This window comes from Canis aureus, chromosome 21, assembly GCF_053574225.1.
Source record: "Canis aureus isolate CA01 chromosome 21, VMU_Caureus_v.1.0, whole genome shotgun sequence".
NCBI lineage: Eukaryota > Metazoa > Chordata > Mammalia > Carnivora > Canidae > Canis > Canis aureus.
The window spans coordinates 38,181,000-38,208,688 of NC_135631.1; the positions used below are offsets into that span (position 1 = coordinate 38,181,000).

The 27,689-nt window shown below is 42.5% G+C and overlaps 1 protein-coding gene across 12 annotated transcripts in view; it reads left to right on the plus strand.

The window, feature by feature from the left end:
• The window catches only part of MAGI2 (membrane associated guanylate kinase, WW and PDZ domain containing 2), a 1,325,593-nt gene that overhangs the window by 1,256,735 nt on the left and 41,169 nt on the right, over positions 1–27,689 (plus strand). For 3 of the 12 annotated variants that reach the window (XM_077863882.1, XM_077863878.1, XM_077863885.1), the window contains one exon: positions 15,401–17,307. The exons of the other annotated variants lie outside the window; for them this stretch is intronic. Coding sequence is in view for 2 of the 3 variants with exons in the window: in XM_077863885.1 (XP_077720011.1) it covers positions 15,401–15,429 (29 nt within the window). In the remaining variant the exon portion in view is untranslated. Of the gene's footprint in view, positions 1–15,400; positions 17,308–27,689 lie in introns of those variants that run through there. 12 annotated transcript variants of the gene reach the window in all.

The window sequence follows — 27,689 nt, forward strand, 5'->3', positions numbered from 1 at the left end:
ATGCTTTACAGAGTGAACGAGTAGGTGAATGAATGACTAAAGGTTTGCAGGATCAGAGTTATTACTCTGACAGCAAATTTCAATGTAAGCTTTTGTAGATAGCTGCAGAAGGCATAGGATGATATCCCAGGTTTCCACTGATTGTCTCAACCTAAACCAGAAGTAGGGTCTGGTGGTGGTGGTGGTGGTGGTGGTGGTGGTTTTTATAAATTCCTGCCAGTCTGCTTGACTTATACTGTATCTCTTTCTGTTAGGAGCAGAGTGGAGGAAAACTGGGCTTATTCAATGTGCCAGGCAATCGTTTCTGGTTAATCTAGGTTTTATTATTTCTATAAAGTATTTTCTCTTAAACTGTAGTTCTGACCTATGTTGCCATTACGAATTATAGTTTAACATGCTGGAGTTGCTTCTTTGCTATGGAAGTGCCATGTATAATATAGTCTTCTAGAGACTTCAGGGGACTGTGAAACAAAAGCTAATGTTAGATCTATCTGCGTGGGATTATGTGCCTACCTTCCTGCTGTGAAAAAGAGACCACTCTGAAAAACTCTCCAAGCTCTTTGTCTAGCCTCCTGGGTCTATATCAAGTTCAAGCGAAATGACCTATTTTATGATATGTGCCAGACATTCTTTGATGCTGTGGGGGCTACAGAAAATAAATGTGGCATTGTCTCTTCCTCCCCTCCAAGAGCTCTCCACCTCATTAAAGAACTGCAAATACTGACTTGGAACAAGTACAAGACAGTACAAACCCAAATGATAAGGGAATTTGAGACAAGAAAGGAAGATAATGACCAGAATAGTCAGACAGGGCTCCTTGAAGGAAGCCAGTCTTAAGATAACCCTTGAGAAACCAGAGGGTTTGGGATGAGCAGAGAGAAAGGCAAAGGGTGCTACAACCTAAAATAGAAATAGGAGACTATGGGAGCTGATTTTGATACTAAGAAGCAAACGACTCAACTACAGGCAGGATCCCTTCTGAAAAGCATAGGGGATAGAAGGGCAAGAAGTCTGAATGCCTGGAAGAGGCCAATACCTAAAAACCAATGGCAATGAGGAGGCACAGAAGATTCTTGAGTGGCACACTGATGTGGTCAAAGAAGTATTTCAGGGATTACAGAGAACGTTTTTGGAAAGAGTTTGTTTCATTTTGTTTTCAAAGAGTTTTCCATCTTAGCTACCCATTAGAAATACCTGGGAAACTTATATTTAAAAATTACCCGTAGAGGCTTCTCCCCAAACCAATTAAACCACTGGGAGGGAGTAGTGATTGCCATGGGTGGGAGAGTAGGCTCCGGTATGCTGTGATTCTTTTTTAATATGCCTCAGGTCAATGCAATAACTAGCAGGGTTGTGCATCACTGATGAATCAGTTAAGGAGGTAAATCAAATGAAGAGGCCATCCCAGTAACCTAGAAACGCAGGGATGGGTTAATGAGGTGCTGAAAACAATCGAAATGAAATACAGGAGAGTTGACAATATCAAGAATCTTGAAAGAAGAGTCATTAAGACTTGGTAACTGATGGTGTAAAGGGAATAAAAATTAGGGAGGACCGAAAAATCATCCCCAAGATAAGATACTAAGCACTGGAGAAGATGGCAGAGCCACTGTCAGGAAAAAGAAATAGGAAAATTCAGAAATGATGCCATTAACAAGACAGGTGACCTTTCAAGAATTACTTAACTTCTCAGGGCCTCAGTTTTCTTCTCTGTACAATTATAGGATTCAGTTACATGGTGCCTTTAAGTACCAGCATTGAAAGTAATGTGAGTGAACTTATCTAGTGGGGGAAAGGCAAATTGGACATCCACATGCAGAAGAATGAAACTAGACCACTCTCTTGCACCATACACAAAGATAAACTCAAAATGGATGAAAGATCTAAATGTGAGACAAGATTCCGGCATATGGGATTTTAAGAGATGCAGATAGTGATTCATAACATGTAGAGTAGTGCATCTCCAGCAGGTAAAACCCAAAGGGCAGCTGGGGTCCTCAGGGAAGAGCACAGAAAACTGGGGGTGAGAGGAAGGCCAGGAAAGGAGAATAGGAATCCAGAATTTCCCTCATTGCCTGCTCCAAGCTCTGAGTCACCTCCCTGCTACCCTGTGACAGGTGAGCTGTGACACGGTGGCCACTGTCCCTTATAATCCCAACTTTAATGTATGGACATGGTCGTCTTTTATATGACTACTTGGAGTTGCTTTCATACATTGGATTTTTCTGGAGAAAGATTGTCTCTTGTTAACATAGCGCCTTCAAAAAATGAATTGGGTCATTTTGTCATTCATTATGAATATTCACTAACACAGAGAAAGCAAGTAGCAGGAATTCTTAATGTCTCTTTCTATATTCAAGATCTCTCTCTTTTTTTCATATAAAATGCCAGAAGGAAGAAAAATTATCTTTTCCAAGTGAAATACATCTGTTCAGTTGGCCTTTCCCATTATTTCCATCAAGAGCTTATTATCCCTGGGCATACAGCAATCAATACAGTAGCTTGTTTTGAAAGTGAAATATTAGGCAATGCCCACCCACAAAACATCTCACTGCTTACTCAGCTTGTGAGGGATTGTTGGCTGCCTTTCAGTTTGTCAAATACAGTAAAACTGAGTCCCAGTCTTTCTACACCCAAGGCTATAGGGCACCGACAAGCTCTAGCTAAAAAGCCCTGGGTACTATGGTTGGGCAACAAAGATGTACAAATGGCCCACAAGCATATGATAAGATGCTCAGCATCAGTCACCATCAGGGCAACGCAACTCAAAACCGCAATGAGATCTCATCTCACACCTGTCTGATGGCCATGATTAAAAAAAGAAGAAGAAGAAAAGGAAAGAACAAGTGTTGGCAAGAAAGTGGAAAAATGAGAACCCTCATTCTGTTGGTGGGAATGTATAATGATACCACTACTATGGACAATGGTATGGAGATTCCTTGACAAAATAAAAAATAGAGCTACCAGCAATCTCACTCCCAGGTGTGTATCCAAAAGAATTAAAGATGGGATCTCAAAGAGGTATTTGCACATCCTTATTCTTTGCAGCACTCTTCACAATAGCCAAGAGGTGGAAGCAACCCAAATGTCCATCATGGGTAAAGAAAAGTGGTATATACACATGATGGAATATTATTTGATCTTTAAAAAGGAAGACTTTCTGTTGCATGCTACAACATGAATTAACCTTCAAGACATTGTGCTAAGTGGAATAAGCCAATCACAAAAAGACAAATACCTCATGATTCCACTTCTGTGAGGTAGCTAAGTAGTCAAGTCTTAGAACAGAAAATAGAATGGTTGTTTCCGGGAGTTGGGAGCGAGGGGGAAAGGGAGTTTGTTCAGTGGCCATAGGGTTTCGGTTTTGTAAGATGAAAAAGTTGCAGAGATCTATTGCACAACATGCATATAGTTAACACTACTGTACTGTATACTTAAAATGGTTAATATAGTAAATTTTATGGTTTTTTTACACCCTTCCCGCCAAAAAAGAAGAAAATGCCACAAGGGGCTTTTAGGAGAACCTGCAGCTCTAAAGCTTTGGAGTTCAAAGCACAGAGGACGTCCCAGCTTCTGAGCTTTATTTTGTAATTTGCACTGATGTTGGGCAGCGCTTAGGGCAACTAGATGAAGGGTGATGAGCTTCTTAAAGGAGCAATCAGTAGGAGAAAGGCCTCATCACCACAAGCTTGGCATTAGCACCCTTGTCTCTTACCAGGGTTTTGCTTGCTTGTCTAAAGTTGCTTCTTAGGTTCTTGCCTTTGTTTGGTTGATTTTGAAGTGAGGAATTGGCTTTGGAGTCCCGCCAGGGAGTGCGGAAGTAGGACTGCATATGTAGAAAAGGAAGTTCCTGAGTCTGGTGTTGTTTCAATGGTTCACTTATTTATATTCCTTTGTTTACCACCTTTCACAAAGGCTTCTTTGAGACAATAGGTCAGGTTCAGTGGGGAGGAGGTATGTCCATTGTCCTGCCAGCTGAGCTAGGTAGGAGCTAGGGAAACAGACAAACGCTGGTAGAAGACAATCCTGTTTCCCTCCCCCAAGAAGTTCACAGAGAAGAGAAAAGTGTTCCCTTTGTCATCATCGGGAGCCTCAGGTGGCAAGAGGTGGTGCTCCCCACACAGTGACAGGTGATGTAAATGGAAACGCACCACCAGGTTATTTAGCATCACAAAATGTGACATGAAGATCATAATAATCTTTGTGCCTTCCTGTGAAAAAAAAATGTGTTGAATTTCTCTGCCTTATCTCCTAGTTCTTTAGCTACTGGGTCACTCCTCAAGCCCAGAGCTCCATACTAGCTCCCTGAGAGAACTAACTGGTGGCTGAGGACAGAAGCCATGTCTACTAGCTCGGGTGTCCAATGCTTGGCATCTGATGGTTCCTTGCACTGCATTGTATGAACGGATGAGTGAATGAATGAATGAATGAATGAATGAATGAATAGAAAGGAAATAGCAGTGTCCACCTGCCCTCCAAAAGACTATGGTGTATTAGGCAAGAGAGAAAAACAAGTACTCCTATGACTAAAGGAACATAAAAATAATCACAGCTCCTAAAACACAGTAGATACCCTCAGATGAAGAGGAGCGCAGTAGACTAGGCTGAGAGGGGGCACGCTGGGGGGAGTCTTCTTTTTTTTTTTTTTTTATGATAGTCACATAGAGAGAGAGAGAGAGGCAGAGGGAGAAGCAGGCTCCATGCACCGGGAGCCCGACGTGGGATTCGATCCCGGGCCTCCAGGATCGCGTCCTGGGCCAAAGGCAGGCGCTAAACCGCTGCGCCACCCAGGGTTCCCTGGGGGGAGTCTTCTTAAGGAAAGAATCCCTGACCTTCCAGTCTTCAGCCTTCCAGGATGAAATTAAGTTGTTTTAACTAACCACAGCACCTTTTGCCTAGATTTAGACTACACCTCCATTTAAGTCTATGTATGTGCTGGGTAACATGACTGCGTTCTAAGAATGAGCCACCACGTTGACCCGGTAGACCTGGTTTCCTCCATTCCAAAGAGGGTGCAACATAAATACAGTTCATAAAAGAGAGTAGTACTGGATCCAGGCGATTCTGAGGTCGATCTCGTGGGAGTAGGAGCGTGCTTGAAAATCACAAAGCTAGAACTAAGCCTTTAATACCTCACAGCAAGCTCAAAGTTCAGTTTAGACTACTGAACAGAAGGCAACGAAATCCAGTCAATTATTTCCACCTCTATTTCTCCGCAAAGAGTAAACAATTTTCAGCTGAAATTTTTTTCTGACTTAGCCTTTTCATCTTTCTTCTCCGTCTGATCTTTCCACAATCCGCTCACCCCAGAATGTGCATGCTGCCACTTTGAAACAAGGAAGGAACACGCAGTGTGGAGAGGGAGCTTAGAGAGTGAGGGAGAACAGCCTCAGACTTCAGGTCCTGCTAGAGACCTGAGAAGAGAAAATACAGGAAGGGTTGACTCTATTTTCCCAAATTCCTGGTTAGTGGATTCCACCTGAGAGAAAGCATTTAGGGGCCTTAGCCTCACTCTTGGATCTCCAAATAGATACATAGTCCCCTGGCAGGTTCATGACCTGTCAGTCCCATGGGTCCCCACCCCCTTTGAAGGCAAGGACAAGGAAAGGGGAGGGAAGGGCAGAGAAGGGAACCCCCCACCCCCCGCCATCACCTGCTCAGAGGATGCCACAAGCCTGGGACATGTTCTGTAGTAAGAGTCTCCTCATCAACTGCTCAAGTGAGCTGTCTGAAAGGCTAAAGTTCTGGAATGAGTTCCTAGAAGAGGAATTAAGAAAGGCTGTACCTTACAACTCCGTTTTGACAATGTTCCTGCTGTCAATCTGTGACTACGTCAGTTCTCAAATGATGCCCTACCGGGAACTCTTTCTTGAGATAACTTTTACTGAGTTTCACGAATTAATACATATGATAGCGTATCTCAAATACAGAAATAGTCAAGAAGGAAGAGAACTCTTTCTCTCTTTTGAAAATGTAACCATTATATTTTGAAACCTGGTTTTTTTTTTCTTTTCATTTGACAGTATTTTGAGACTAGTAGGGAAATTGAATATCCTTCTTACATCATTTTCCATGACTCCCTTGTACGTTGTTATCTAGATTTATCATTTAACGAATCCCCTATTTAGACTTCTCTTCTTCATGTACTTCTCTCACTGTTGTGATAAACACTACAAAAAATACCCTCGTAGCTATACTGCTCCTCTATCTTTGATTATTTCCTTAGGGAAACCTCTGAAAAGCAAAACCAGTGGGTCAGAGAGTATCTGCATCCTCATGGGAACATGGACAACATCAGGGGAGTCAGCTTTGGGACCTACCCTTGAGTGAGGAAGTAAATTTGTTATTAAAATATCTTTTCCCATAGCCAAGCATTGTGAGCCCTAGCAGAGGCCCTGTGATCTGATAAAAAGTGTCCGGGATTGAGAGTCAGCACTGCGGTGGGTGGAAGGCCAGGCTGCCCCTCACTCCTAGCAAAATGCCTCAGGCCCTGGCCTCAGCTCTCTGGGGCTCCCCCACCTCATTTGTGACATAGGGAAATGGCTGACCATCCCTCCAGCTGCAAGCACAATTGCATACTATTTATTAGGATGGACAGCGTGTTTCACTTTTATTGTCACTTCCATTTTGTTTAGTTTGTTTTTAAACAGCACTAACAATATTTCTCGAAGAAGCAGAGGGCTATGTGCAATCTCATGACGGTTTCTTGACAGCTTAAAAAATCGTAGGCCTTCTCAGATAACTCAGAAGTTCCCTGCATCTGTGCACTCTATTTCTCTAGAGAAGAACAATTAGTCAAGACGAGGCCCAAGCCCATGACACCCCTGATATTACTTACCATGGCTTTCTTCCAAAGTGTTCTGGGCAATAAGACCTTTTCAGACACTTCAACAATGGATGTCAGTCAGGCTTCATTTGCCCACAGCAGAACTGACCTACGGCACGCTAAACACTGACCTACCACAGGCCCACGGCACACTGGTGTTCCGGTGGGGGTCAACCATCGCCAGGAGGCCACTGGCTTGTGGCTTCAGAGGTATCAGCCGACAAAGGAGGATTTTGAAGCTCCTTTCTGTTAACTTGAGTAAACCATGTTTCCATTTGAGCAACATGCTGAGTTGGTAGTATGTGAGGAAACCGGTAGAGCCCATGTTAACTAGTTGTCATCCGTCCTAGGAAGGTAATGAAGCCTTACCTTCACATATGTGCTACTTCATGGAGAAAATTCTTATGAGGTGATGTTTTCAGCTGGCAGGCCTCTGAGAATCTGGTAAAGACAGATCTCCCATAACATGGGAGAATCATCTTCACCTTGTAGCTCAGAAATCTAAGACACAAAAGGAATTTCTGACTAACCTACAAGCCTGTTGTAGAAACAAACGTTTCCATTCCCTTGCCTTCTCTGCACTCATCTCAAAGTACTCCCAGCTGAAGAGCAGCAGCCTATGGAAAATCCTCCTGTGTCATTCAGTTGCTGCCCAAAGCAGACAGCCTTGGCACTCTAGCAAGAGTTGTGTTGTCCTATGTGACCATCCTGAGTGAGCTGAGAATACTCCTTTATGTTCAACCTTCACTTTGAATAGCCATCCTCAAGGTTTTAGCAAGAATGACTGGATGCCTCTTATGTGGAAAAAAGAGACTAAATGAATCAGAATACTGTCAATAACATTGATCTAAAACCATCAGGCAATTTAAATACGAGATCCAGAAGGTTTAGACCAGTTTCTAGCCAAGGGTAAAAATTACTCAAGGACAAAACTGAGTATGAAAATGTGTTATACAAACACACTGTAGCACCTAACTACATACGTAATAGCCAGCAAAGAGAAAGTTGAGGAAACTTCTTAAGATGGGAAAAATGGAAAAATCTAGACAACTTATACCTGGCAATATAAGGAACTTTCTCTATTGTGAAAGATTTATTGACCTCTTATGTACCTATCATACAGCCTTCATTATCAGTCTCAATGTAAAAATGGCATTTGAAAAGAGGAATAGTAGCATATTTCATAGGCCAGAAGACCATAAGATCTTAGAGTGAGCATCTCATTGCCAAGAGCACAAATGTGTGGGAAATTACAGATATAAATTCGGAAGTACATCGATGGTCAATGAGACCTGAAATGCATTGAGTTCTCATTTTCTTCTTCTGAACGAAATAAGAAAACAGTGAGACATCCCTGCAATGTTTTAAAAGAAGCATTGCGTTGGTGGTTTTGCTCCACCAGGTATATTGTTAGAGGATGTCATCTGACAGAGTCTGGCAAAGTGTATCCTTGGAATGGATGGGCTTTGTTTATCAAGTTCAAATAGATCCCCACCACCACCACCACCCACATCCACAATGGGGATGGAGAGGAGGTGTTAAAGGCTGGGAGGTGCTTTACTGCAAGCCTCTAAAACATCATGGAACTGTAATTCTGTCTCCAACCATTTGTTATGGGCCAAGGCAGATTACAGGAGCAAGTACAGAGCCCCCAGCCGTGATTTATGGTGGAAGAACAGCTCAAGAGAATATTTCCATTAAGCGGGAATGGCTGAGCAACCAAACTGACGTTGGCTAAGGTGCAAGCACTGGGTGAAATTTCTAGAAGGAAAAAACTTCAGCCAGGGGCCTTAGCCCTACATGCCCCAAGCCAAAAATGAACTTAAGCGCCTCTCATTCTTCATCTTCACACTTGTTTGCTGTTTGCAATGACCATTTCCAGGGAGAAGCACTTCACTGATCAGACTGGTGATGTGGTTAATTATGAGGCTGCATCTCCTCTTTCATTTCATGGTGTCTCCTTCTTATCCTGTCTTGTCCTTTTGAAAAGGCAATACATCATGAGTTTGATGGGGAGAGGATAGAATAAATTAAAGTTTAATTTTGGAGTCATTTTGTAAAATGTCCCAGCCTTCCTTATCATCACTGGAAATTCTTCAGAATGCCTTAAAACTAAGAACAGAAATCAACAGAACTATTTATGTTTGAGACCCATCCTGGGGTGAATGGAGGCCCTGGGACAAGCCACTCCTCCGATCCCAAAATAGCATGGAATGAAAATCCAGTTTATATAAATATGAAGGTAGAAAAAAAATAAAAAATAAAAAAATAAAAAAAATATGAAGGTAGAGAGGAGAAATGTTATGGAAAGAAAAGAAAAAAGAAAAAAAAAACCACAGAGGTAAATCCAAGTTTTTAGTAGTTTTTTTTTTTTCTGAAAAAATGAGAATTACTACTCAGATAATACTCTTTTCCAAAGTGTCTCTAATTAAAATGCTATTTTAGTAATTCAGAAAAAAAATATTTTTAATGAAACTGTAGACCAAGGGGAAAGAAAATGAGAGAGTGACTATAGCTGACACGTTTCAGCTTTATAACCTTCTACAGATATATGCATATATCAAAATACAAATTATATATAAAAGGACTTTTAGGCAACTTCTAGAGATCACTATTTTCTCTACCCAGGCTTCTTCCTGAAATGCAGTCTTTCAAAGTATAAATAGCAAAGCTGTCCTCCAATTTAATATGCCCTGTGTATAGGATTCACACCAGAAAGGACTTCAGAATATCTACTTGGTTACCCATTCCAGTTAGTATCAACTGGGCAAGGGTTTTTTGTTGTTAGGGGGGTGAGGTTTGTTTTGTTTGTTTGTTTGAGTTGATTCATTTTTTTGAGTCAACAAATTTTTGATGCAAGCCATTACCTTAGCACTTCAAGGAACAGAAAGATGAATAAACAGTTATCCAGTAGGCAAGGCCCATACCAATATCCCCATAAGTAAATATCAGCCAACATGTGCTCAGAAAAGATGCACAAAGTGCATCTCTTACAAGCTTATCAAAGAAGACTTCAAAAATGTGCTGACATTTGAACAGAGTCTTGAACAACGGGCAGGCTTTGGGAAGGCAAAGAAGCTGTGGGGCAATCCTGTCATAGCAAAATTAATGAAAGTGAGGACCTGAGGGTTAGGGCAGGGAAGGCATTTTCACTGGAGTGAAACATGGGATGTACCATGTGCGAGGGAGGTCAAGCCTGCAGTTTAGGCCCAGGCTGTGCCACAGGGGCAGCACAATGGAGACAACAGGGCTGGGGGAGGGCACAAGAAAGGCTGGAGGTGGAGGCAGTGATGACAGCATGGCAACCACCGACCGCCATGTTGTAGAGGAGCTGAAACAGGGGCCTCGGCCAGGGCAGGAGTGCAGAGGCCTGGACATGGGGGACTGCCAGCTTCCTTATGAAGGGACCTCGGGGGAGGCTGGCGCCCCAATACCCAATGGCAGAGGGTTGGAGAAGTTGGAGAGTGAAGATGACAGTAGGTTTAGGGAAAGTGACGAGTTCACCATTAGAGAATCCAACAAGGCTTGGCAGCCTTCTAAAAGGCAACATGCTGCCGCACAGCATCAGGCTGGCGCAATTAGAGAGGCTCACCAGGAGCTAATCCCATTCATTTTCTTCCCCTCAGGCAGTTCCACACTAGAGCTTCCCTAGACAGCTGAGCTAGACAGATAGACATCCAAGAAAGAAGATTCCACTGCTCCCTCCCCTATTTTAATGGCCTTCACAGGAGAATTTGTTGTTTCTTGATCATCTAAGTCATCCTACTCCAATCTTTCTTCCTTTCCTACTAGGTAATATGCACAGACACAGAACACCCAGTCTCATTCTGCAGTTCCTTGTAAGAAATGGCCATTCTCCGACTAGTCAGTATAGCCAACTTAATATCCCATCAACAGGGATTTAGCCTGCCCATTATATAAAGACTGGGTAAGCAGTTACCTGGTTATTTAGCTAGTGATGCAAAATGTCCTTCAGCTACTTTATATTGCCAGTTAATACATTTAATATTTAATGTACAAACCAATGTGCAATATATGACTTTTAAATTACTCAGCATATATGCTTTCCTTTGGGAAGAACATTTTATTAGCATATTTATGATACCATCTCAAAACTTAATATAGCTTAATTCTATTAATAAAAACTAATTTAAAAATCATTATCTTTTTTAATTACAGCTTTTGATTTAGTTCTTTCCTGCTCAGCGAATAAGGGTAACTGTAGCTCTCGGTGCAGTTGGTCCAGAGCTAATTTTGTTCTTGCTAGGGCTATCATGAGTTATTTAGTAGTGTAAGTTGATTAAAAGCAACATTCCCATGACTTGGCCATGGCTCAGCCTTTGAGGAACTGGACAGATATTTAGCCTCAAATGAAGCTATTAGCTAATTCTACATCATGGTCACAATCTTGAGCCCACAGGAGTCATGTTAGAGGCAATTCAAACTGAGCGGTTGACAGCCCCACCTAGGATGACCCAAACCATCTGAGCACTGTCTTCACTGGGCCTGATGCTGGAGCTGCTCCTATCTCTGGCCCTGTTAGGACCCAGAGAACATGGGATGCCTTCCTTTGGTATTAGGTTCTTAGCTCCTCAATTTTTCAACTGTGTGCTCACCATTCAGGTTCTGCCTATGTCAGGTTCTCAACCTTGGCTGAGTTCACAGGAAGGACACCAAGCTGCTGAACAGCCACTAGAGAAAGTATCATAAGGCTTGAGTACGAGAATTTAGTCTAGGATAGCAGCTGTCAGGGAGAGCTGAGGAGGGAGTTGAGAAGACACATCTCCCATCTAGATGTTAAGTTCCATGGGACAAGGCTGCAAAGCACCCAGAATATACCTAGAGGGGTCTGCTGCTTGCCTGAAAGCAAAGTACAAAGGAAAAGACAAAAATGTCCATTCACCAACAAATGAGTACTCCCTTGTGGCTAATGAGAGTGTTGCCATAGTCACCAAACATTTTCAATTACAGGAAAATCCAGCTTGTTTCAGAGTTGAGCCAAAATGTATCCATCACAAAAGAAAAAAAAAAAACACACAGCAGCAAAAACAACAACAACAACAACAACAAAAAACCACTATACTCTGATCTAGCCCTGGGAAGTTTTTGAGCCAAAAAAAATATACAGTAGCCAAGGGTGAACTAGCTCTGCAGCTGCCAAGAGAGCAATTGAGTTTTCCCCTTACACTGGTTCATATATTAAAGTTAGCAGAAAATGGAAAACAGATGCAGAAATAAGCATATGATGCTACTGGAGCTCTTTTCCTTTTATAGAAACTTCAAACCAGTCTGTGCCTTAAGGGAGATTGGTCAGAGAAATGGTAAAACAGGAAGGTCAAATGATGCTGAAAAGTTAAATCATTTCTAATTCATCTACTGTTATTAATTTGAAAGCTAAAGCTCGCTTCCACTTTCATCCATGCTCTTTACCAAGAGAAGTGCGCAGTTGTAGATGACAAGGGCTCTGATGAAAGGAAATCTCCCTCTCAGATGAAGGCAAAGAGGCTTTATCCCACATACATACGTAAGCATAAAGTTGTTGATTGGAATTGAAAAGGCCCCTGAAAATGTCATTAGTCAGGTAATCTTTCTCAAAAGTAAATGTGAAGGAATTTTTCTACATCTTCATATCAGTCAGTATATAACTCTATTAAAGTGCTTAACAAATTGTATTACATTTATTTAGGTGTCCTTCATTAGAATGTGAGCTCCACAAGATCAGAAAGAGCACTTTTTAAATTCATTTTCATATTCCCAAAGGCCAGCACATTGCCCTGCCTTCGGGTCACAAACTGGCCACTCAATGTTCGATGGAATGAATGGCTAAGTAAAGAAAGGAACTAAAGAAACTTGGAAGACCTCCCGCCCACCCCACCCTGCCACCAAAGATCATTAAACAGTTGTTGCTGTCCTATCTTCTTCTATCTTCATCACTTAGATGCATTCTCGAACTTCTGAGGGAGGGTTCCCAAACGATACCACTTGCACCCTGAGTTTCCAATCACATTTGACCTTTATTCCCACTTTTAATAAATGAAGACACCAAGGTCCTTTGAATCAAGTTGACTTTGCCATTGATTCTCTGACTCTGTTTCTCAGTAGGAACCTCTATTAGCCAAACAGCTAACCCCCTCAAATGGTATGTTAGTTCCGCAAGGGCACTGCCATTGTCTTGTTGACCGTTGTATCCTGACCTAAGTGCCTACCATCTAACAGTCTATCCAAAGATATGTGTCGGATGAGAAATGGCCTTAGTCTACTGCCGAACCAACCAGTCTTCTATACTGTTGTAAAAAAAAAAATAAGACAGGAATGGAAAAAACTATACTGAAAGTCTCCTTCAAGACTGAATGGCTCACTCGTATTCAGCAAAAGGTGAAGCTGGAGTCTGAGGATGTGCTAAGGTCATCGTGGGTGCGTCTTATGCGGCCATTCTGTCCCTGTTTAGGCAATGATAGCAGCTGACCTGTTTTCCTCATGGCTATGTTGGGAGAGGAAGAAAACATCTCTAGTCCCCCCCCCCCACACACACACACAAACACATACACAGACCTACTTAAAGCAACAATATTTCCACTTAGAAAGAATTGATAACAATCTTACAAAGAGAGAGAATGCCCTGGGAACTCTGGATCCTGAAAAGGGAACATTAACAGTGCTGTAAATTTGTGGGTAAAGAAAGCACATGATGTTCATGAATATCTCTCATAAAATCATGAAATAGAGATCTCCTCCTCAAGATGGAAACAAGTTATGACAAAAAATTACCCTTTTTCCCGCATTTACATTTAATCAAGCTACCCTGGGAAGATGAAAGAACAAAGACAATTGAGTTCAACTTAGATAAGATTTATACCCAAGTGGTTGACCTGAGCCATTCATTGTCTTTTTTTTTTTTTTTTTTTTTTTTTTAGCATTTGCTTTAGGTTAGAGTCTGGCAAAGATAGATCAAACTTAGTAAAATTAATGTTATACCAAAAGTACAACAGTTCTCAGTTTTTAAGTTTTTGAAACTGAAGCTTATACCTCTTAAGGTTTATAGTTATTTCCTCTCAGAAAATTGTGGGTTCCTGTGTCCTAGGGAAAGGCATTACCAAAAATCAAATACAGGACAGATTCACCTTCACTCATTCCCCAAAAATCAGCAATGTGAAAAGTTGACAGTGAAGCCATTGGCTGCACATCCATTAAAATGGTTTTGACTCACTCGACTTGTTCAAGTTTAAAATGCTAAAAAAAAAAAAAAAAAAAGAGGAAGGTGCTGATGGACGATCCTCCAAGACTCTCTGAACCCAGAACCCTAATCCAGTTTTGTCAGTCATTTCAAGTAGATATAAACAGAGATTTGGGGCAATCCTTTCTACTCCCAGGGCTCAGGAGTGCAGTAGTATTTCTAAGTTCCCAGTGCAACTGTCTCTTGATCTTTACACTGGAATGAAACTCCAGCATCCAGACTCTGGGGACAGGTAGTCCCCATCTCATACTTGACCTGCCACACACAGGAAAAAATAGAGTCCATCCGGCTCATCCGGGGATATCCAAAGCCTTTTCTATCAATTTTAGTCACTAAAAGGCAGCCAAAAACCAAACCAAACAAAAACCTCTTACTGTTTTAAAGAGTTCTTGTCAGGTAATAGAGATCAGAAAAGTAACATCCCACTCTATGTTTGTGTAGTGTCTTTACCGAATTCGTTCATATAAGGCAACTTTGTGGAAAAAAGCAAGGAAAGTAGTTTGTATTGAAGTTATGAAAAATGAGGTTCAGAGAAGTTAAGTAGTTTGCCCAAGGTCACATAGCTAGTTAGCGATTGACATTGTACACGCACCTGTCTTCTAACTCCAGAAGATTATGTTCTTCTACTATATTGTACCCTGATTCGAAGGCTTTCCTCGACTTGTTTAAGGGAAATGCTGGTACATTCCTGCATATGGTATATACTTGATGTATTGTTGGATTCCCAGATCTTGGAGCGTGGCAGCTGTGTCGATCAGCTGCATTTGGATTCTCCAGATCTGGATCTGGATGAAGCTGACTCATTGAGAGTAATTCCAGATTTAGTTGAATCTGAGGCCTCTAGAAAGCCTCATCGAGGGGATGGGGTCTTCTTTGGTCAACCAGTGATAACAACAGCATTTACTTCGTTTTCCACTCATTTCGTGCTGACTGTGTGCCAGACACTCTAGTGGGTGGCTGAAGTTCTTGAGTGCTCTCAAACCTCCTAATGACCCTGTGAAGTAGCCACTACAATTACTCTCATTTTATTAATAAGAAAACCAAACTTTAGAGAGTGTTGGGTGGCCTTGATCAGAGAGGATAAACAGAGACTGGAACCAAGGCGATTTGACTCTATAGCCCAGACTTTTAAAACCCACACACAACAGCCCAGAGGAGTTCATGGCCTCCTGATCAGCCTATAACTCTCCAGAGACTCAAAATTCAACCCAGCTCTAAGCCATTATAGGGAATGGCTCATCCCTATTGGCTCAGGGCCTATAATCTTTGCCAAAATGGGAAAGAACTGCCATTTTAGCACTATAAAATTATCCTGTCATTCCTCTTTTCTTTTCTTATAGATTTTAAAAGATTTTATTTGAGAGAGTGACGAGAGAGAGAGAAAGCACTAGTCGGGAGAGGGAGAAGTAGACTCCCTGAGCAGGGAGCCAGATGCTGGGCTCGATCCCATAACTCCAGGATCATGACCTGAGCCAAAGGTGGCCACCCAACCGACTGAGCCACCCAGGTGTCCCTCATGTCATTCCTCTTCAGATAATTCATCAAACCACATCAACGTAGCCAAACAACATATTCCTCAGCCACTGGGAACCTGAACAAAAGCCCCAGGACCCTGACTCTTTGGGGTCAAGAGCAAAACTCTTCAAAGACCTTAATAGAGGAAGAAAAGATAAAGAAAGGAAATAAAACTACAGATCTGGAATCAGAAGGAGCCATTTAGGATCCGTATGTCCTTTACTCACAGATGTCTTGGGGATCCACCTTGATGGAATCGTCCTCCAGCCTTTGAAAACGGCTCACAGTACAGGGAGCGGCCCTGCGTGCTCAGGCCTCCGTCCAGACCAGCCCAAGGTGTGCCACTCCCTCCCTCCGGGCCAGACCTCTTCGCTTCACCCAGACGCCAGCCTCGCCCCCAGGAGAGGGTTCTGTGAGGGGCTTAGGGCAGGAAGGCTTGTTTCAAGAGGCCCCATTAAATGAACTGCTCAAAGGGACAACCCGTTGGAGTCTCGAGTTTCTGACCTCAGCCCGTCGGCGGGATTCAAGGCGCTGAGCTTCAAACCTGATAGAAGCTTTAATGAGCAGCTCTGAGGCATGCTGGCTGCAGGTGGCGAAGCTGCCAGCATCCAGGAGTTCCTGTTACGTTTCTCGCTCAGCCAAATCTGTAGCTCTGTTTTGAAAGTGCCCTTCCTGTGTTTTGCATTTTGTTCTCTAAGTGCTCCTAGCCTGGGAAGCCTCAAGAGGCCTCACGTTCAGTGTCTGAGCCAAAAGATCTTTCCAGCATCGTGCTGCAACCTCAGGCTAGTGACCCTCTGGGAACGGCGTTGAATCTTTCTTTCGCAGGGGTTGTGAAGGTGAAGCCCACAGGCTTCAACGAGAAGCGGACGTGCTAACCCAGAGGACAGCTGAGTCACGTTGCCATCTGGGCCCACCGCCCACCAGGAGCATTCAGCAAAGCAGTTGATGGAGCCGGTGTCGGGGACAAGGAGCTGTGTCTCCAGCTGCTCACCCCACACACACACACCTGGGGCACAGGGGCAGCAGCTGGCACATCTTGAGGCTCCTCTGGAATTTTCTAGCACTCTTAGGTGCGTGACCTACTGAAAGAGCTCTCAAAGGATTACCGCCTCCCCAAGCAGCCTCTTGGCAGCTAAGTCGTGCAAATCACGACTTCAGTGCAAATCACCGATCACTCCTGAGTTCACCTGAAATGAGCAGAAACCCCGGGAACAGCAGGCCAATGTGAAGAGCCCTCAGCCCCCTCCGGTGGGGCACGACGTGGACGCGGTGCCCCGCCCAGGTCCCTCCCCGCCGGGCCTGCTCCTGGGCTGTGCCCTTCGGCCGCCCGCCCTGGGGTCACCGCCTGTGGCCCGGCTGCCAGGGTCCCAGGTGGGTCCCAGGTGAGCCCCCGGCCGCTCCGCAGGGGAGTCTCTGCGGCCCCCAGGCCTGAGACCCAGGGCCCCGCGTGTCCTTGGAGCGCGGCCGAGGACGGTCCCTGCAGCCCCAGCCTGGGCGCGGTGGCCTGAGCCTGTGCCCCGGGCCAGGTGAGGACAGGTGCGCGGCCGGGGGGGCGGGGGGGGGAGGCTGCAGAAGGCCGCCCCCGCGTGCAAGGCGGCCCACACGTGCAAGGCGGCCCGCGTGCAAGGCGGCCCACACGAGGTCGCTCGCCCTCCAGCAGTGTCGTTTATGCAAGCGGCGCCCTTGCCCGGCTCCGGAGGGGGCGCCCCGGAAGCGGCCCACCTGCGCAGAGCCCTGCCGGACGGTGCGAGGACGCCCAGGCCCAGCTGCCAAAGCTGCACCCTCGGGGGCAGGGCCGGGGGCGGCTGTGCCGTGGGCCCCCCTCGGGGAAGGAAGGCCGCAGAAGCAGAAGGGTCTTAGTCGCCCACCTACTGGGGGTCCCGGACTTCAAGGCTGAGCTGGAGCAAAGGGAGTCTGTGGCCCGGGAAGAAACCCCCCCATATCTTTCCAGCAATTTCTCCAGTTCATTTGTTTCAAGCGCCTTTGAATTCCTCTAGCATAATCACCCTACCCTTTGTCAACACAAAGCGGTTGTTTAAACGACTCCATCAGATCATGCCATGGGCGACTATTTCCATTTATTATGATTTATTGCCTGTTTAGCACCAGTGTGCAAGGCACATTCAACAGACGAGGAAGCTTCGAAAATGATTTTTCTTTCTGCTCTGGAGGCCCACGGAATAAAAACAACCTGCCCAGAGTAAAGGAAAGATTATCCTCACTGATGAGGATCAGTGACTAAGGACATTTTGGAAAGGAGGTTTAATTTTCCAGATGAAAAAGAACAAGACTTTCTCATTGCCATTGATCCTCCCATTGACCTAGAGCACAGAGTGAATTGATTACCGAGAAGGCGAGAATTTGAGAATTCCCGGTTTTTCAGCAGGCCCGGAAGAGATCGGTCATGGATAAAGCAAAGTCACCTAATCCCATTGAAGACAGGAATCTGGTGTTATTAGCCTGAGCCCCTGCATGGGCCCCTCGCTGGCACCTTCAGGCACTGAATAAATGCTGATTTAATTGCCTCATTCAAGTGTGAAAGATCAGACCACTTATTTTTTCCATCGCTACTCATGTGTCCAGTTTAGGGAACTGGGATTTTTTTTTTTTTTTTTGTAATTCTGCTTTTTGGGCAAGAGCCTGTTATCATTTTAATTCTTCAACCTGGGGTTGTTACCAAGAAAAAATAAAAAAGTGAGGAATCAGTTACTGAGCTTCAGTTTTTAAACCACTGACAGTCTCAGGAATGTGTCCCCTTGCAGAAAGAAGCTCCGAGTTGATCTTTGTAATAGCAGCTAGCTAATTTACCAACTTTATGAAACAACAACAAAAATCTTGTAATAAGTGAGTAATAAGTGAATACTAATCATCAATTAGAATCATTTGTAAAAATTAAAAAGCACCATTAACACCTCATTCAAATACTCACTTTCCAGTCAAACAAGGGATGGTTACTGTCCTGTCCTGAATGAAATTCTGAATGGTTCCACGGTGTTAACTCTGACAGTAGCACGGCATGAGTTATACTTGGTTAAAACACCCACTAACTCCACTGACCAACAGTCATTCTTTGAAGATTAAAAATAAAAGTCAACCTGTGAAGCATAGAATTTATTCCTCGTGGAACTATCATTCACTTCTGTGCTTAGATCAAAACTATTGTTTCTTTCCCCAACTTTAGTAAACTACCTCCTATAGTTCAAAACTGATCCCACAGGCTAAATTGAGAATCTCTTAGAGCCCAGTTTCTCAAAGTGGAGGCTCAGTAGTTTGCAGATTCTGACTCAATGGGTCTGGAATTGAGGCCTGAGGGTTCTGTATTTCTAGCAAGTTCCTAGGTGATGCCAGTGCTGCTGGTCCATGGGTGACACTGAGTAGCAAGGGTTTAGCAATTCAGACAATTTTTCCCCAATAGATTTTATCTAATGTGTATCCTTGAATTATTTTTATTTAGCAGTACAGTAATATGATAAAATTTAAGCAAATAACAGTTTTATAATAACAAGTGAGGTCACATATAAATAGAGACATAGATGCATATGCTGATACTATTGGGGAGAAAAATAATTTCTTTATCCCTCTAGATTCTTCTGACTGGTCTAATAATCAAATTGACATGAGGCAGATTAACATGAAAAGAATTTGATTATGTACTTACAGGGGCCCCATAAGGATATGAGACCCACTGGCAGTCAAGCAAGTGAGGTAAATATGCTACCAAGAAGTCTCACAGTCCAGAAGTTGAGTTGGTGGATTGTTCCATCTCACCGAACCAGTCTCAGTCCTAACAATAGGTCAGTTTAGTAAAACTCATTTCTGAAGGGGGTGATATAAAATGGGCTCTAAAAGTTAGGCCTACATTACACAAGCAATCAAGTATTTAATAAGAAGCCTCTGTGGAAACCACAGAAAAAAACAATGGTTAGTATTTGAACCAAATTATAAAGCTGTTTCTGAGTTCTGAAGTTAGCCAGTCAAGATTTCTAGAGGTCTAGTTCAATACATTTTCAGGGCACTTGTGCAGCTCAGTTGATTGAGCAGCCGACTCTTGGTTTAGGCTCAGGTCATGATCTCAAGGTCATGATTTTCATGAATCTCCATGAAAATAAAGCATTTTACCAGGAACACTTTTATAAAAGCATCTGAGAAAAAGAATAACTGTCTATAAATGATAAAAGACTTAAAAATGGCTTAAAGGTCTGATTAGAGCTTATAATAATGAAATTGGTGAGGAAATTTGGTTATTTCTATGACATACAACCTTTTAAGATAATAACTAGAATTATGAGTGATGACATTGTACCAGGACATATCAGAATCTTAAGAATTTTATATAATTTCTGGAAGACTTATATGAATAATATCAGCCCATACAATATAATCTAAGAAGGTTTATCTTTGCTTATTCGAAAGGTTTATCTTTGCTTATTTGACAGTGGTTCTTGTGTAATTTAACATAGCAAATAAGCCTAATTAGGTTGACAGCCCTCTTTTAAAAGGAGAGAGAGCAAATCTTTTGAGATATTCCAGCAACCCAATATCTCGTATCTCAAAGTTATTTTTAAGGCAAAAAGACTTCATTTAGAATTTGAATTGAGGGAAGTTTGTCAACAATATCAAAAGGTTTGAATATTTGATTAAATAGGAATTATAGGGGCCAAGGGCAGGCTATCCCAAGACTGACCAATTGGCATGAACACTATTTCAAGTTAAAAGCTATCCCAAGCCATCAGACTCAGGAAAAGCTCTTTATCTCCCCCTCAACTGCATCCTTGTACCAGCAAGAGAGCTATTAACAGAAATTCTTCTTTACTTAAGAAATTTGTCTTCATAATCGGGCAAATTTTGTTTTCTAAACACCTCCACTTACCTTCCTGCTAATGGTCTTCCCCACCTTTGTATCCTCTGGCCCCTACCCCTCTCCATAGCTCATATAAACACGATGTTGCCTATCTTTGGAATTTCCGTGTCTATGTGGGTTCCCTATATGTACACTGTTAAATTTAATTTTCTCCTGTTAATCTGTCTCATGTCAGTGCGATTCTTAGTTGAGCTAGAAGGACCTTGAAGAACAGAGGAAATTCTCTTCCCCAACAGATCACAGATAATTAGAAAACAATACTTAATTGTCTACTTAAGGAAAGTGACAGTAAAAGATTTAAAAGGCAAATAGAGATGGTTGCATAATGGTTAGCAAACTGAGCTCTTTTAACGTTGAGAAGATTCCATTTTCTTCAGTAATCGAAAGATCGGATTAAGACAACAGGAAGCATTAGGACATTATATTGATAAAACACAGAATTTGTTGTTTTCTAGGCAGATTATTTTAGGGGAATGAAAAACCCTTCACAATCTATTATTGAGAGCATACCAATAGTCCAAAAGACAGTTTGTCCTTTTAAAAGAGAGAAGACCAAATTTTTTTTGCAACCGTTGACTTTTGATATTAAAGCCCATTCTCTTAATTACATTCATTCCAGTCTTAGCCAGCCCTGACAATGCAAAAAAATTACTTTCCAAAGATTCCTTCTCCACAAACCTCTTACACTTGTTTCTTACCTCAACACACACTTTACTTTCCTTGCATAGAGATTGTACCTGGAGCCCAAGTGTGCAAGGGCATCTAGCTCCAGGGGGTCCCAAACAGACCAGGTTCAGCCACTCACTGCTGCCAAAATCCAAAGGCAGACAAACGAGTGATGGTGAAACAAGAAAAGAATTTATTTTAGTGAGGACATCAAGAAGACAGCAGACTGGCATCTCAAAGATTGTCTCCAAAGTGCCGAAAATACTTCAAGGTTTATATTAGGAAAATGTCAGACAAAGGTTTTCGTGGGTACATGCAGGTGGGCAGTAAAGGTCAAACCCATTACTATCTCAGGATCAATCACACGGGTCTTGCAGGCGTCAGGGCAGTTGTCATTGCTTGAGAGGTAGTTTCAGTTCCCATCACAGGATGCTTTGCCTGTGGGATCTTTTGCCTGAGTTAAAAGATAAACTGGAAAGAAGAACTTAATCAGTTACAAACTGTGGTCAAAATGGAGGTAAAGTCCTCTTCCAAGATGTTGACCTTGTTATTTCTAGTAACTTTAATTACATATATTAATTAAAATTCTTAATCCATAGAAAGCTTAGAATTCTTAACTCTTAGAAAGTTTAATTACTAAGGGCACCTGGCTGGCTCAGTCAGTAGAACATGTGACTCCTGATCTCGGGGTCGTGAGTTTGACCCCAAGATGGATGTAGAGACCACTTGAAAAAAGAAAGGAACTTTAATTTCTAGTGAATACTAATATTACCCAAAACTGGGTTTAGCTATTGCTGAATCTTGAGCCAAAAGACACAACCAAGGCAAAGAATAGGAAAAGGAAGGGTTTTACTTGCAACAAGCAAAGAGAACTGCAGGGTCTTTCCCAAAGCAGTGTCTTCCTGAACAACAAAATTGAGGAAATTTTAAACCAAGGATGCATACGTAATCATGAAGGGGCTTGCATAGTGGGGAATACACATGGAATTGGACAATCATCATCTTAAGGTGACTGAGTCTAAGTCAAAGTCACCAAGCCAACAAGAGTCAATGTCATCAGTTTTCTGGTTCCAGTTGGCCCAGTACCTGGTTCCAAGGGATCCTGTAAAGTCACCTCAAGAATGTGCCTCAGGTCAGTCTACTTTGAGCCAGCACTGAGAGTTTTGCCACTGATTTATTGTCCTTGATGTGATTAGGTTATCTCCTGGCCTAATAGTGGCTGTTTGTTCTTATATCTTGTCAGAAGATGGGGGTGGGGGGGGTGGAAAATGATTTTTCTATTTTTCTTACATCAGGAAAGTTATGTCTGTTTTTCTTTTTCTGGAGACCCCTAACACTGCTCATACTAAGAAGTAAGCAATTGTGAACTGCCTGTGAAACCAGCATTGTTTAGGTTGGTGAATTTACGAATACGCTTCATAATCTCTAGGACTATATGTTTTGTTGTTGCTACTTGGTAAATCTCTTTTGTTCCCTCAGCCCCTCTACTTACTTCTAGTTTCCTGGGTATTTCTGAATAGTATGATCCTTGGAACATGCCTTGTGTGAATGCTCAGGAGAAAAATTCTTGCCCATGGTACGCCACAGGGATTGGATGGATTCCTGCCATCCTACTAGACACTATTACCTTGGCTATAATGGCATTGGGCTCAGAAATCAGACTATCCTTGTTTTTCCTGTTCTTTGTCAGGCACAGGGCCACCACACATGTCATTAGGACAGCCTCCGATCTTAAGACTCCTGTGTAGGGTTTTCTCCTAAATAACCCAGTATGATCCCTCAATAAGCATAAAATCCAAGATACGCATGACTGCATGCTTCCTAAGAGGACCAGTCGGAGCTGTTACCCAGTCGGGGCACTCAGGAGGTACAGCTCCCTTGGGACTGAATCATGAATAAAGCTCACAAGAGAGTTGTCCGGTTTAGATAGGAGTTCCATACTTTTGATCATGTCTCTCATCTGTCCTTACCCCTGGGATGTTTGGCGTTCTTGGTCCTGCTCTCAGATTGGAAGTACTTCGAGCTTAGATCTATGATGCTTAATACTATATAAAATAGCTGCCCCTTCTTCACAAAGGCCAGAACCTCTACCCCATCCATCAGTACTAGATCTAGAGGCTTACAAAGGGTATTATTATTGGTCACCAAATATACTGATTCCTCCGAAATGGAAAGAAGCAGCCCCAATCTCTATAGCATTTCAGCCCACTCGCCTGCCCTCATGGTAGTCTAAGATGCAATGGGGGAAGTGAAGGGAAGTCAACATCCCTTCTCAGGTAGTGTGAAGGTGTCACTTCACTAGTGTGGGGTTGAGAGTGACAAGAGGGATGCCTCCTGTCACTCTCAACCCCAGGAACTTTCAGCAATATTCCTAGTGAGACACAATTTGGAAGCCGAGGATGATTTTGGTAATGGACACCTAGTCAGTTAATGTATTCTCCTTGTTTTGTAGGAATTAACTATGGGATCAGCTTCCTGATCCCAAAGCCTTCCCTCTTGGGCTGCCTAACACATTAGAGTCGATTTGGATTTAAACAAAAAACACCAAACCCTCCTTCCCCTCCCCCAATCATTATTCTGCCCCGTATTCAACAACTATCAATAAAAGATAAAAACCCAACACCCAGGGTGTGCAGTTCTCTCTCTCTCTCGAACTCATCCTCTTTTAGATCACAAGAGTGTACTTTTCACTTTAATAAGTTTTCCTGCTTCTGTTACTCATCTGCTCTGCTGCATGCCTGTCCTTGACTTCTTTCTTGTGACAAAACCAATCTTTGGCAACTCATCTAGGTCTGGCCACGTCAAGGCATCAGGGCCTGGGGACTCCCCAGTTACCCAGAAACATCTTTTGGTGACCACGAAGGGACTTAGTAACAGTGGATTGAGTGACCCTCTTCATTGATGAGCCTCCAACTCCTGCCTGCCTTGTGCTAGAGAGTTGCTTAGTCCCTGCTCTCCTTTGTTCTACTCTCTCTTTCCCATCTACCTGAGAAAAGGCCTAAGGTGCTAGAAACCACAAGGCAAGAATGTGGTAAGAAACAAAGTGCTCATGAACCGGCTCCTCCCAACCCGTAGTCAGGCTCCCATGGATTGGTCCAGGGTATAAACACTTCAGGGCTCCTCATGGCTAAGTAGGGACCTCTAGGTGCTAGAAACACGAGAGTGTGAAGTGTGGTGAGAATGAGCACATGAGCCAGCTCTTCTGAACCCACAGGCAGGCTCCCTTACATCATTCCCAGGGTCTGAACAATTCAGGGCACATAGTAGACATAGCTGGGGTCCTGTGCCTGAGACTTGACATGGAAAAGGGGTCTTTGCAGACGTGATTATGTTCAGATGAGGACATTAGGGTGGATCTTAATCTGACGTAGCCAGCAACCTGAGAAACCAGAGCATAACACACATGGAAACCATCTAGAAAATGAAGGCTCCATACTGCAATGTAAGAAAACTAACCCAGAGACCCCACAACACACAGGCCTATGCCCCTTTTCAATAATACAATCTTCCAATGTGGCAAAAGACATGTTTAACACACTAGAAACATCTTCAGTTTCCCAGCAATAAGAAGACAAAAATAGACTTGTCTAGCAATTAATGTTTCAGTATTTTATTTTATTTTATTTTATTTGCAAAGGATCTAGACAGTCAATGAATTCTCATCATTTAATTCAACTTAGCAAAATTCTAAGGGTGGAAGTTAACACAGAGATCTGGGAAACTAAACATTTCATAAAACAATCATTGCAAAAAAGTTCACCTTAAAACTCTTATCTTACATCTACTTAATTCATCTGTTCTTAACAATCATACTTAGATTACTCATGAAAATTTCATGAGATATTTAAGCACTTAGCTGTCATCTTAAGATTTTCTTTCATTTGTTTTTTGTTTGGTTTTTTTGCTGACAAATTTTGTAACAAAAATAACATGAATTTATTTGACATTCAGTAGATAAATTTATTTGACATTTAGTAGAATACAAGTACTCTACTTAATGTGGCTAACTCTAAGACATGTCTGTATTAATTCAACCAGCAAACTTAAACTAGCTTTTATTTACTGAAAATACCCTAGATAACATAAACTTGAAAAACATTTGGGTTAGTTTCTATTATACTCCTGAGATTTAGAAATGCTTAATTTATAAGCACTTAATTTTAAGCCAATCATTAAAGAGAGCCCTTTTACAAATTAATTTTGGTGATGCCATCCAGAGGGTAGAAAAATACTGCATCTATATTGTACATACATAAACAAACACACAAACAGATCTTAGAGCTTTTCTTTTAAAGATTTTATTTATTTATTTATTTATTTATTTATTTATTTATTTATTTGAGAGTGAGTGAGAAAGAGAGCACAAGGAGGGGCAGAGGGAGAAGCAGACTCCCTGCTGAGCACAGAGCCCAACATGGGAGAGAGAGGCTTGATCCCAGGACACTGGGATTATGGCCTGAGCCCAAGGTAGATACTCACCTGACTAAGCCACCCAGGTACCGTTCTTATAACTTTTAATTTTAAAAATTTAGCTATGAGTCAGATATAACAATAGAAAACTCACTAGTTTATAAGTTCAGTTTACCCATTCAGATGGCTAAAGCTTTTTACCATTAATACTAGTGAAGATGCCTGATTTGTCTTTGTCCTTGACAAGTAATCTTATGGAAACTGGAGGAGTTGTATTTTTTTATAAGACCCCTTTTCCTTTTCTTTTTTCCTTTTAGTCTTAGGTGAATATGGGCATTATTTTAGATACCTCCTGGGGTGTTTACATTTCAAAGATACAGTGAGATTTACCTCTTCAAGGGACAAAAAAAGAATGGAAGTTCCTCCAAGAAGGACTTTGGTTTCCCAAGGCCAATAATTCACAAGCCTTTTGAGATAAATAGGGGAAGTTTTTAAGTCAGTAAAAAGGAATAGATGGACCTTGGATTGCCTCTAGAGCTATTTTTTTTTTTTTAGTTTTGCAAAGATTTATAAAATAATAACAGCTGCTCTCATCTTTTTTTTTTTCCAAAGAACTGAATTGCAGCCTAAATTATATCAAAGGGGCTGATCCCCTCATCCAGATACATCATCTCCATTTGCTTCTCTCCCTTTGGGCACATGGTTTTCCTTTAGCTTTGGGTAGGAGACCTTAAAAAATCCTGTCAGGCTTTGAATATCATCTTCCAACTTCTAATCAACTTTTAACCACAGAACTGTTACCCCCCCCACCCCCCAAAAATTCTTTTAAATATCTTGCCAGTTTTTAGCCGAGACAAACAGTCAATATTTGGGTAATACGGAACACCTTCATGCATCAGGAGATGCCTTCAAAGAGGGTACAAAGGATAGTACCTTCTCAAGAGCCAGAGTCACTCCCAAAGGTAGTCAAAAGAACCAAGAGCCTGCGGGCAGACAGAAAGCCAAGCCGAGCTCTTAGGACACAGAACAATAGGATTGTGCATTTTTTCATTTTTTGTACCTACAGTTTCTGGAACAGCAGTTTTTAGACATAAAATAAGCTGGTGTGCTGGAAGGTAGCATATTTAATTCTTTGGATTTTAATATGAAAGAATTTACATTGAATGTGGAGTGTTAATTTTTGTTCTAAGTCTAATTTCTGTTCTTTCATCTTGTCAAAAGGAGTCCCTAAGGCTAGCCATTATAATTCCTTGTATCCACTTTTTAATTTGGTCTTTTCCACAGATGCCAATAAGGCAAGAGTTTAGGATGAGAGCTCTCCAAAATTTTTCAAATATAGAAGTTTTCAATTCTAAAGATCCATCCTCTGGCCCCCGACAAATGGGATCTATTAATCTCAATAATGACTCAAACTAATAAGCTTTCTTTATGGCTTGACCAAGGATGCAAGAAGCATCCCAAAAGAGAATGCAAAATACGCAGCCCTCACCAGTTCTAACAAATTCACTCCCAGGGATTGTCTAGGGAAGCAAAACCCTTCATTACACAGGTGGTAAGGATGATGTAGTGAAAACAGTGTCTCTGGTTTCCCACAAGAACGTGAGATCCCTCCAGTCACACACCTGCCCATCTGTGACACCAGGCAAGGTGCTACCAGAATGAGACTTTCCCAGCAGTAAGAAACTAAGGCTGAGACTGCAGAGGCTTCTTAGGGACTGGGACCTTTATGGCAAACTCCCTGGGAGCTGCCATGGCTGGCCAAAGAGAGTGCTGCTTATGACTTTGTGCCACAGAACCCCAGTCTATTTCCCTGGCCACCAAAATGCACCCCAGAAAGGGTACCTTCCAGATGGAGAGGATGAAGAGAAAATTCTCACTAGTCACAAGGCCAAGCTCTCAGGACAGAGAAGGAGACGAAAGGTAAAGCCTCATCCAGTTTTTACATAGGGGACTCACAGCAAAGTTGATGTCCACAGAGGCTGGTCTGGTCACCAGGAACTCGCCAGCCCATGCGGGCAGCCTGAACAGAAGGCTTACAGTGGCTGCGCCTGCGTTCTGCTCTACGGTCCTTCCTCCTTAGGACAAACTACATAAGAGATAGAGACAAAAACAATGACCATCTTTGGAAGGAAAAGGATCAATAGAAACCAAGAGTGCTCATTACCAACCTTTTATTT